This window comes from Pseudophryne corroboree, chromosome 4 (assembly GCF_028390025.1).
Source record: "Pseudophryne corroboree isolate aPseCor3 chromosome 4, aPseCor3.hap2, whole genome shotgun sequence".
In the NCBI taxonomy this organism is placed as follows: Eukaryota; Metazoa; Chordata; class Amphibia; order Anura; family Myobatrachidae; genus Pseudophryne; species Pseudophryne corroboree.
In genome coordinates, this window is record NC_086447.1 from 298956201 (window position 1) to 298968244 (window position 12044).

Sequence of the window (12044 nt, forward strand, 5' to 3'; positions counted from 1 at the left end):
AGGACAGATGTAGTCGATGCCTTGGCTGCCAACACACCTGCCTCAGAGGACGCCTCCTGAATGTAATATGCAGCGGTGGTAATGTGAGACAGGTATTGTCGGCATTGTCAGATATATCCTCGGGCAGCTCTTCCTCTAATGCCTGAACCTATGCTTCAATTCCTTTTGCAGACCAAGAGGCCGCGATAGTGGGTCTATGTACAGCACCTGTAAGGGAGTAAATAGATTTCAGGCATCCCTCCACACGCTTATCTGTCAGTTCCTTCAGTGAAGTGACAGTGGTGACAGGCAGAGTGGACGACACCACTAGGTGGGTGACATGAGAATCCCCCAGAGGTGAATTTTCCCACTTGTTACATAACTCTGCAGGGAGAGGATAGCGAGCCAAGGCCCGTTTAGACAGAGGAAATGTCTTCCCTGGATTAGACCAGGGCTCCTGCCTGATGTTCACCAAATGGTCAGAATGGGGTAATACATTTTTAACCACCTTCTGCTGTTTAAACATATCAGTTTTCTTAGCCACAGTAGTGGAATCCTCATCTTCAGTGATTTGTAGGATTTGCTTAATAGCAACCACAAGGGCAGGGACATCAATTTGCAATGGAGAATCCTTGTCAGAAACACCTGATTCAGTGTCTGACAGGACAGTATGCTCCCCCTCCTCTTCAGATGAAACATCTGAGAGATTCGTGGATTGTGAGGAAGCAGCCCGCTTAGATGACAAAGAGACACTAGAGTGACCTGGAGAAGATTTTTGTCTGACCAAGGAATGATTTAATTGCTGCAACTGGTTAGACAAATTCATAAAGACAATTTGTGGCTGTAATGGCACAGGTGGTCCCATAGGGGGCATAAGGTGTTCCACTAGAGTACCCAGGTTTGTGAACACAGCCAAGGGTAGCTCCTGATTGGTTACAGGAGCTGCGGACTGACTGGGAGATGTATGATACATAGTACACAGACCATCATACACAGCTTCCCCCTCTGGCAAATCTTTGGTGCATGCTCTGCATGATGCAGGAGCGTCCACAGACTTACTGCCCTTCTTGTTAGACATTGTACACAAATGCAACAACAGAGCGAATTAGTACGATAAAGCCAGACAGAGTACAATACCTGTGAATAAATCCATTAGTATGTGACTGTAGACACAGTACACAACACCAGCGAATAAATCCGGTATTGTGTACACAGTAGAATACACGTAATAGGTAAATACTGTGACGAACTATATATATATATGACTCTGACGCACCTAGTCGCTTATGGGCCCTCATTCCGAGTTGATCGCTCGCAAGGCGAATTTAGCAGAGTTGCTCACGCTAAGCCTACGCCTACTGGGAGTGTATCTTAGCTTCTTAAAATTGCGACCGATGTATTCGCAATATTGCGATTACAAACTACTTAGCAGTTTCAGAGTAGCTTCAGACTTACTCGGCATCTGCGATCAGTTCAGTGCTTGTCGTTCCTGGTTTGACGTCATAAACACACCCAGCGTTCGCCCAGACACTCCCCCGTTTCTCCAGCCACTCCTGCGTTTTTTCCGGAAACGGTAGCGTTTTTATCCACACGCCCCTAAAACGCCGTGTTTCCGCCCAGTAACACCCATTTCCTGTCAATCACACTACGATCGCCGGAGCGAAGAAAAAGCCGTGAGTAAAAATACTATCTTCATTGTAAAATTACTTGGCGCAGTCGCAGTGCGAATATTGCGCATGCGTACTAAGCGGAATTTCACTGCGATGCGATGAAAATTACCGAGCGAACGACTCGGAATGAGGGCCATGGTACAGAATATAGTGATAGATATATCTGGGAAACACTGAAAATGAAACCCCACAGCAGATACAAGCACACACAGTCACAGGCAATGCAGATAATTATTATGACAATAAAACTGCACTGGACTAGTATATGTACAGATATACACAGCACGGTCCTAGACCGATGGTGTATATCAGAATACTTGTACAATATATCCTGTAATAGGTACACTTTTTCTTAACTAACGCTGTCTGTATAAACACAAGTAGAATACTCAACTATTTGTAAAGTCACAGCACTGTATACAGGCGGCTTTACAAGGGAGACCTTGCCCTGCAGTCCCAGAAACTAGCCACAACTATGCTTATAAGATGGCGCCCAGAATCTCAGTCAGGAAGGGAAGGAGAGTGTGAGGCAGCTCGAGGGTGGGAAAATTTGCAGTAGATGTCGCCTGTGCCGGGGAGAGGCTACAGGTCAAGCGCCAGCTCCACTATGCTGGACTTCCACCCCAGGTACTAGTGAGCCTTATTAAATGTGGCGTTAGTACACCTGACCTGTGCTCTATTGCCCTTGTGGTCTAGTGGGGTCCCTGCTCGGTGACAGTGTCCACGCCAGCGCCGCAACCTATATCCCTAGGTCGCGGAGGGAACGCGATTTAATGGCGGGTCATACCTGGGGGAACTTCTTACCTACTCCCCGTAGCAGCCACGCGAACCAGGAGAGTGACTGCGACCGTGTGCCTCAAGCCGGAGCATCTCCGCCGCAAGTACCCGGGAACAGGCTGTGGGAGTATGCGACGTCGCTTGAGAGGTGATGGAGCTGCAGCGCTGAAGTGTCACCATGACATACAGCGCTGACAGCCCAGTTTTGAAGAAATTTTCTAGCAGAAAAAGCTTTTTCAGGGTTGCCCAGTGCAGCCCACCTGTTAAGTGACCTGCTGCTGCAGACACCTACTGAAACTAAGCTCATAGTGCCTGGAGGCGGGGTTATAGAGGAGGCCCCAATGCATCCTGGGACAGCCTAAAGCTTTAGCCTGTTGATGTCTCTGGATCAAGATTCACTCTACCCCTGATGTTTCCTGTGGAAACCAATGTAACCTGCTGCAGAAACGTGTTTTCATGCACATGTGATGGTCCATGGCTAGACACTGGTCGGATAATCAACACCACAATGAAAATCTTCTAAAGGGATGGCTTTTCACTCATTTTGGAATATGGCTCCAGGTATTCAAACTCATTCAGCAGGTCAAGCATTAGTTAGGTCAGACAATGATGTTGGGCGATAAGGGCTGGCTTGCTGATGTTCCAAATCATCCCAAAGGTATTTGATTGGGTTGAGGTCAGGATAGTTCCATTGTATTGTCAATTATACAAATTGGTTCTGGCCAGTCAAGTTCTTCCACACAACCTAGAATGCAAATTATCTGATTCCCATTCATTGGAACCAAGGTGCCCAGGTCAAACCATGACAACTCCAGACCCTTATTCCTCCATCAAACATTACAACAGGCAGTATGCACTCTGGCAGGAGAAGGTAATGTTTTCCTGGCATCAACCAAACACAGATTTGTGCTTGTAAAACCAATCCATAAAGCTCCAGTCATGCACTTTAATGCTATTGTTGTTTACAGTGGCAGTTTAGAATGTGTAGTGAGTGTTGCAACCAGCTCATGATGCCACTTCATGGCTGAGCTGTTGTTGATTCTACATGTAGATGTTTTCTCTTTACAATAACAGTAATTACAGTTAAGCAGGACAGAAGTTTGACTTGAAAAGACGATATCCTATGTTAGTGCCATGATGAAAGTCACTGAGCTCTTCTGTATGACTCATTCTGTTAATGTATCACTACAGAGCTTGCATGGCTATATGATTGTACCCCTTTTAGGAAAGGGTATGGCTGAAATGGCCAAACACATTAATTACAATGCGTGTCTGTATACTTTTAGCCATGTAGGGTAGGTTGAGTTATAGGGGTATATGCAATTCCGGGCGAATTGCAGCACTTTTTCGCCCGTTTTTAAATTCGACACAATTCGACCGTCGAATTCCGGCAGGTGGGTGCCGGAATTCGACATATTCAATAAAAAAAAGAATTTGACAGTCCCGCTGTCGAAAAACGGCCGATTTGACGGATTTTGATTAGATTTTTAAAAATGTTTAAAACGGTAAAAAACACGAAAAAAAATTTGCGTGGGGTCCCCCCTCCTAAGCATAACCAGCCTCGGGCTCTTTGAGCCGGTCCTGGTTGCCAAAATACAGGGGGAAAAATGACAGGGGATCCCCCGTATTTTAACAACCAGCACCGGGCTCTGCACCTGGTCCTGGTGCAAAAAATACGGGGGACAAAAAGAGTAGGGGTCCCCCGTATTTTTTGGACCAGCATCGGGCTCCACTAGCTGGACAGATAATGCCACAGCCGGGGGTCACTTTTATACAGCGCCCTGCGGCCGTGGCATTAAATACCCAACTAGTCACCCCTGGCCGGGGTACCCTGGAGGAGTGGGGACCCCTTCAATCAAGGGGTCCCCCCCAGCCACCCAAGGGCCAGGGGTGAAGCCCGAGGCTGTCGCCCCCATTCAAGGGCTGCGGATGGGGGCTGATAGCCATGTGTAAAAATTAAAGAATATTGTTTTTTTGCAGAAGAATTACAAGTCTCAGCAAGCCTCCCCCGCAATCTGGTACTTGGAGAACCACAAGTACCAGCATGCGGGGGGAAACGGGCCCGCTGGTACCTGTAGTTCTTCTGCAAAAAAAATACCCAAATAAAACAGGACACGCACACTGTGAAAATACAACTTTATTTCACACATGCCGACACATACATACTTACCTATGTTGACACGCCGACTCTGGCCACGTCTCCAATGTCGACGTCCGGGGTACCTGAAAATAAAATGATACTCACCTGATCCAGTGTCCAGTTCTTTTATTGTAATCCACGTACTTGGCAAAACAAAAAAACGCATTTACCCGAACCAGACGGATTGAAAGGGGTCCCATGTTTACACATGGGACCCCTTTCCCCGAATGCAGAGACCCCCCGTGACTCCTGTCACAGAAAGGTCCCTTCAGCCAATCAGGAAGCGCCACTTCGTGGCACTCTCCTGATTGGCTGTATGCGCGTCGGAGCTGTCAGACGCACGCGCATCGCACAGCCTCCTCCATTATCTTCAATGGTGGGAACTTTGCGGTCAGCGGTGAGGTCACCCGCGGTCAGCGGCTGACCGCGGGTAACCCCACTGCTGACCGCAAAGTTCCCACCATTGAAACTAATGGAGGGAGCTGTGCGATGCGCTGTCTGCCAGCTCAGACGCGCAAAGCCAATCAGGAGAGTGCCACGAAGTGGCGCTTCCTGATTGGCTGAAGGGACCTTTCTGTGACAGGAGTCTGCATTCGGGGAAAGGGGTCCCATGTGTAAACATGGGACCCCTTTCAGTCCGTCTGGTTCGGGTTAATGCGTTTTTTTGTTTTGCCCGGTACGTTGATTACAATAAAATATCTGGACACTGGATCAGGTGAGTATAATTTTATTTTCAGGTACCCCGGATGTCGACATTGGAGACGTGGCAAGAGTCGGCGTGTCAACATAGGTAAGTATGTGTGTCGGCATGTATGTAATGAAGTTATACTTTCACGGTGTCTGTGTCCTGTTTTTATTTGGGTATTTTTTTACAGTAGAACTACAGGTACCAGCGCCCCCCCCCCCCCCCCGCATGCTGGTACTTGTGGTTCTCCTAGTACCAGCTTGCGGTGGAGGCTTGCTGGGACTTGTAGTTCTTCTGCAAAAAACACTATACTCTATAATTTTTACACATGGCTATCAGCCCCCCATCCGCAGCCCTTGGATGGGGGGGGGGGCAGCCTCGGGCTTCACCCCTGGCCCTTGGGTGGGTACCCCGGCCAGGGGTGACTAGTTGGGTATTTAATGCCACGGCCGCAGGGCGCTGTATAAAAGTGACCCCCGGCTGTGGCCTTATCTGTCCAGCTAGTGGAGCCCGGTGCTGGTCCAAAAAATACGGGGGACCCCTACTCTTTTTGTCACCCGTATTTTTTGCACCAGGACCAGGCGCAGAGCCCGGTGCTGGTTGTTAAAATACGGGGGATCCCGTCATTTTTTTCCCCGTATTTTGGCAACCAGGACCGGCTCAAAGAGCCCGAGACTGGTTATGCTTAGGAGGGGGGACCCCCACGCAATTTTTTTTTTTTTTTTTACCGTTTTTCAATTAAAAATAATAATATTTTTTTTTTAAACATATAAATAATACTTGTGCCTCCTAAATAGACAAACCAAGTACCTAATCCCTTCTAATATAAATAGATATGCTATTACCAATAAAAAAACACCAAAAAAAACATGTTTTAATTTTTTTTTATTAGATTCCGCCAGCAGTGTGGCGGATTGAAAATTACGAATTTACTGTCTAAAAGCACTGTTGTCGAATTTACAATCTTCAATTGAATATACTTTTGTCGAAATGCCGCATTTGTACCATTGCAGAAATGTCGAATTTGACAAATGTCGAATTTCAAAAAGTCGAATTTGGAATGGCCGTTTTTTTGACGAAAAGTACTGTATTCCATTGTCGAATTTTTTTTTGGGGCGAAAATGTCCCGTTTTTCGTCATTTTCGGGAATTCTACCGCAATTGCATATACCCCTTAAACTTTAGATTCCAATTCTTCTGGATCAAACTGTTTATTTAATAAGGAAAGTTGTGATGTGTTTCATTAGGTCTCAAATATCCTTTCAAGTGTGCAAACAAACAGGTTGCCATAATTTAATTAAAAACAAATAAATTCATTGAAACAATTAATTAAAATTTAATTACAGTGACTCATAGATAAAATCAAGGGAAGGCAAAGTCATGCTGTATACATACAGTAGCTGTACTGTGGATAACCCTTCACAGAAGGAAATTACATCTATTCAACCGCATTTTCATTACCCCAACAAAATTCTACCTAACGTGTACAAAGTGATCCATGTTTACAATCATATAAAATACATTCTGCATGTTACATTATAGTTTTACATTTGTCTTGAAATTTAATTTAAAAATACATTTATACATATCATCTATCTCACATTACATGTCTACCAAAAAGTACTGGGCTTATCGATTAACGGAATTGAGCATCAATTAAATAAGGGATCAGCAAGTTCTCACAGTTTTAAACGACAATTAAATTCACAATTTTTTTTAACTACAGCAAGAAAATAAAAACAAAAATAAAAATCTACAATAGACTCAAGAATGGACCAGATTAGACATACAGCTTAAAATGAAGGACCAATGTAATACTAAATTCAATGTATTTGTTAGCAGTAAATGAAATGTATGACAAGAAATTAGACAACACAAACATTATTTTATATTATAATGCAAGTTCTCTATTGTTACGTTACATTGTCCTTGGGTTCCTATGGCTCAATGTTACAGCACAGCGCCCTCTGTCTGCAGTGCTGTGTAAGGTACACCACATGTGTAATTCAAGAAATACATGTATGACAATAATCAGATTTCTTATATTGGGTTGTCCTATTTTGGGCATGCTGTATAGTAAAGTGTAGTATTCCCTGGCATATGCTAACAAGCAGATGTAGTTGGCACTTGTATTTGGTGGCTGGCCACCTACTGGAATACAAGTAATTCTGCTTAAACAGGAAATATCAGAGAGAAGATATAGGCCTTAATTCCCATCTGTTCTCTAACAGCATTTAGCAGCGTTGCCAAAAGGAATGATAGTGTTTAATATTGCAAATAGAACTGATAGGAAATCTGAGGCTCTATGACTACTAGTGAACTACAACTCTCAGTATGTTCTGCTAGCCCCATCAACAAAGGTTGGCTAGACACAGGTTGTCTCAGCATTAACTATAAGAAACCTTTAGTATTCACTTTCAGGGTCCTCAGCATACTTTGATATCGTGCCTACCACACCATGGGCAGTAACTAGAGGTGTGAGAGCCTTGCCGTTGCACAGCGCGCAAGGTCTGAGGATGGCGCCTTTGCTGCCCCATGGACCCTACGTGTGCCTTAAACAGCACCCTGCGGCCTGTAGCACTACTGCAAAGCTGCCAGGAACCTCCAAGGGACCCTCCAGGGGTGACAATATAACATCTCATATTTAGGGGGTGGGGCCAGCATGTTTAGAGGGTGGGGCCGGCATAGGGCGCACTGCAGGCCAATTATAGCATTGACCCACCTACAAGTTATCTTACATGTACTGTAGAATTCACTTTAAGTATAAATAAACATACCATGCATGTATAAACAAGTAATTTGGGCTGTACAGTAAATATACTGGATGAAAACATACATGACTTGTTAAATCTAAATAAATTGGATAATAAAAAAAACTATTGCACAGAGAATGATAAAAGAACATTGCAATATAATTAATCAAAGTACTTGATATTTGACTTTGGGAACAAATGCCAAGCTGGGCAGAGCTTGTATCCGAAAGGAAGAATTACATGTATTTCAGGGTCCACTGGTATAATCCCTGTACCTGGTTAGAGTAAACAGACGGTATTCTGCCATTATTTTAATTTGATTAAGTTCCTTTCAGGTCCATGTTTCCATAGGCACTATGGACTCCTTCGTACCCATGGAGGGTAGGAGATTTTCCCCAGATAAGAATAAGAAAGGAAATTGTACGACGAACCCTCGGATCCTCTGCACTTCTTCGTGTGCTTTCACACGGTCCTGTACAGCCAGTGCTGGCTTGGAAAGGAATTCCGGCAAGTGGACAAAGTTGTGTACCTCATCACTGGGAAGACATCGGAACACCTGGTTTGAAATGACATAAGTAGATTGGTAAATGCTCGTCGCTTCCTGAGTTCTGCATCATGCATACTGTACGAGTATTATAGGTTATACTGTGCTAAAGAAGCAAAACGCTAATATATATATATATATATATATATATATATTGTGACAAGAACACTGGGATAGTGTTTGAGGGCAGGTATGTTTGTCCCAGGTTCTTGTCTTACATGTTTTAGAAAATGAAAATTTCTAGGAAAATGCTTTTGTTTTGTTAGAACCTTTTCAGTTTGCTGGAAAAGCTGGATAAGGGCCCTGAGAGAGAGATAGGGTGAGTTCCAGACATTGGGCCCAGTTCGGATCTTTGGCCTCACAGAGGGCTAATCAGGGCTTTCAGCTGTGCAAGAGCCTTATAGGGCTTCTAGCCTGATTAATGTGTGCAGACTGCCTGGGAAGACTGCAGGATCTCTGTGAGAGAAACACGCTTCCTGATACAAGTGAGCTATACAGTGTTTACTGGAGAACTCTGTGTTTTTGTTTAGTGATAGTTAGGAACATCTTGTGTTTAGTTAGTGCCGGACAGGCAAGGTATTTTCTTATGGTGTTTGTTTTATTTTCTATATAATAAAACTGGCTGGGGCCAGTTGTACCACAAACTGGACTTGTGTGTTTCCTCAGCTGCTGCGTGCTGCCATTTACCCCAGGAAATGGCACCTTGTACCCTTACAGTGTTACAATATATATATATATATATATATAATGTTGTCTTACACAGAATTTGCTTCTTAGGAAAATGAGCTCAGATGATCAGCAGTCTGCAGTTTGTGCTTTTCATGACAGGAAACTTTTCTTATAGTTCAACAGCAACTGGTTAGCCACATGTAGCTTAACTCTAGGTGAAAACACAGCATTTCCAAAGGAAGGGGGGACATCCAAATCCTTGCTATCAGAACACAGTATACAAAAACCTGCTGCTATAATCCTGCATCAGACACATCTTTATAGTACTTTGGAAAACCTTTGGACAATTTCCTGCACTGGAGTTCCGAATATGATATACAGGTATGTACAGTAGTGCATTTATTCTAATAATATTAATCTATATATACACCCCATAAGTACAATATTTACTATATTTTGGATGTGCTACCGCCAGACTTAAAACAGAATTAAATAGAATTAAGTCTAAAATGGCAGTGCACAGGGAACTACGGGGTGATTCAGACCTGATCGTAGCTGTGCTAAATTTAGCACATCTGCGATCAATCACACTGACATGCGGGGGGACGCCCAGCACAGGGCTAGTCCGCTCCACATGTCAGACCCTGCCCCGTCGCACAAGAACAAAAGCATCGCACAGCGGCGATGCTTTTGTACTTCAGGAGTAGCTCCCAGCCAGCGCAGCTCCTACACGCTGGCAGGGAGCTACTCGTTGCTGTCCGGGTCACACAGCCGTCGCGGCCCCACCCGCCCAATGTTCTGGCCATGCCTGCATTGACCGGACCCCGCCCCCTACATGGTGGCGCCCCCCTCCCGCCCAGCGACCGCCTCTGCCTGTCAATCAGGCAGATGCGATCGCAGGACTACATCAGCCGTCGGCTGTCTGCCATGCGCTGGCGCACTGTGGCGCCGGCGCAGTTCAGACCTGATCACTACTGTGCGAAAACGGACAGCACTGATCAGGTCTGAATCAGCCCCTAAGTAATCTGTTAAAACAACAATCTTTATTAATTTGTTATTACATAATAAATTATTAAAGATTGCTGCTTTAACAGATTTCATAGTCACCTATGCACTGCTATTAAGACTTCTTTCTCTTTTCTTCTACAAGACTGAATTGTAGCCTGTTTTACTGTAAATAACAAGGACGGCTGATTCACACCGTGTGAATGTTATTTAAGTCTGAGACTAGCAGTATAGGTTCATCAACTGTTCACAACATCTAGTGATTACCCAGATCAGTGTCTTTTACCAGTATCACAGAGAGAATACAACGCACAGGCTGCTGTGATATACTAACAAAGTCATAACCCTGTATCTACAATTTACTATCTCACTGACTGGCCATTGTGAAAGGTATGCAGAACTACTCTGATATACAGGAATAACACTGGACCCGTGCCCGCGCGTCTCTATCGCTGACTTTAGATTTGGCATGCACGCAGGCAGAATCTAGATAGATTACTAGCAGATTACTCACGCTGTGTGCTGAGCGGTCAGTGATAGATCACTCAGCACACATCTCCCCCATGTGTACGGGGCTTTAATGAAGCTTGTACTGCAGTGTGTGAAATGGATAATCTGATTGGCTGATATCATCTGTTGGTATATGAAGCATTACTGCTTTTGTTTCAAAAGAGAAAGGAAGTTCTAAAATCTTATCTAACCAATATCTAGTATACAAGTATGGTATTCTAGTTTACTGCAGAGTAACATTACATGATTCCTAGGGGGAAATTCAATTGCCGACGAAGTGTGTGAATTGCCCTTGCCACGGCGTTTAAACGACAACAGCTCCCTGTCTCACACCCTTCACCCGAATCAATGCCCAATTTGCACAAAAGTGCTCTCTAACACTTTTGTGTGCAATCACGCTGCCATAAAGTGCGGTGGTGCTGTGCAGATCTAGCTGGGTGAGAGATTGGCCAGCAATTGAATTAGGCACGTACAGTAACGGAATATTCTAACTGCTACTACACATCAGCAGATCACATGATTCAAGTGTGTGTTTGCATATATGTGTGGGAAAGGAGGGGTGGGTGACAAGTTTTGGATAATGGTACCCCTTCTCCTAAGGTTTTGTTCGTCTATAGTACACAATTTTTTTTCTAAAAACCTAACCAAATAAACACGGTCACCTTGTCAAAAATGGTTGTATTCCGAGCAGTTGTTGCTACCCAAACCTCTTTGAAGAACTTGTCACTGACAGGGTCCTGTATGTTGACTGAGAGGTCATTGAGGCAACCAAGAATAAGCCTACAATAGAAAATAACATAAGTACACATCATATATCTATGATACCTATATTAATTCACACACACACACACACACACACACACACACACACACACACACACACACACACACACACACACACACTGACTTATTTAATGCCCAGCATTTCTGGAGCTCACCTCTACCATAAGATATTCGCAGTACAGAAATCAGGTATGACAAACAATATGAATTCACTATTTCTGATGATGAACTCATTTTATCAGCCATTAGTCTATAGATGTCTTACACTGTACTTGTCTGAGCCTAACAGTAAAAGTGTCACGACAAGGAGAGGTTATAGAATGTTCTATTTATTGCCTTAGACTTTGTGTACCTGAAACAGTGCATGCGAAGTGACAGGGCATATTTCCCAGCTTGATAAATCTCCCCATCCATGACGGAGGGAACCGTTTCTGTGTCTTGTATAACAACAGCCATCTCACTGTCACGCTTCCCCATCATGCTGCGGTCATTAATGTTAGCAGAACCTGTAAGTAAGAATGAAAATGACG

General features: G+C 44.2%; 1 protein-coding gene across 4 annotated transcripts in view; it reads right to left on the reverse strand.

The window, feature by feature from the left end:
* Window positions 1–6570: 6570 nt before the first annotated feature.
* PLD1 (phospholipase D1) overlaps window positions 6571–12044 on the reverse strand; it is a 497457-nt gene continuing 491983 nt past the window's right edge. For all 4 annotated transcript variants that reach the window (XM_063916252.1, XM_063916253.1, XM_063916254.1 and 1 more), the window contains 3 exons: window positions 11867–12020; window positions 11394–11511; window positions 6571–8559 (listed from right to left, as the gene is read on the reverse strand). In XM_063916252.1, the coding sequence (XP_063772322.1) occupies window positions 8335–8559; window positions 11394–11511; window positions 11867–12020 (497 nt within the window). In that variant the 3' untranslated portion in view covers window positions 6571–8334. The remainder of the gene's footprint in view (window positions 8560–11393; window positions 11512–11866; window positions 12021–12044) is intronic.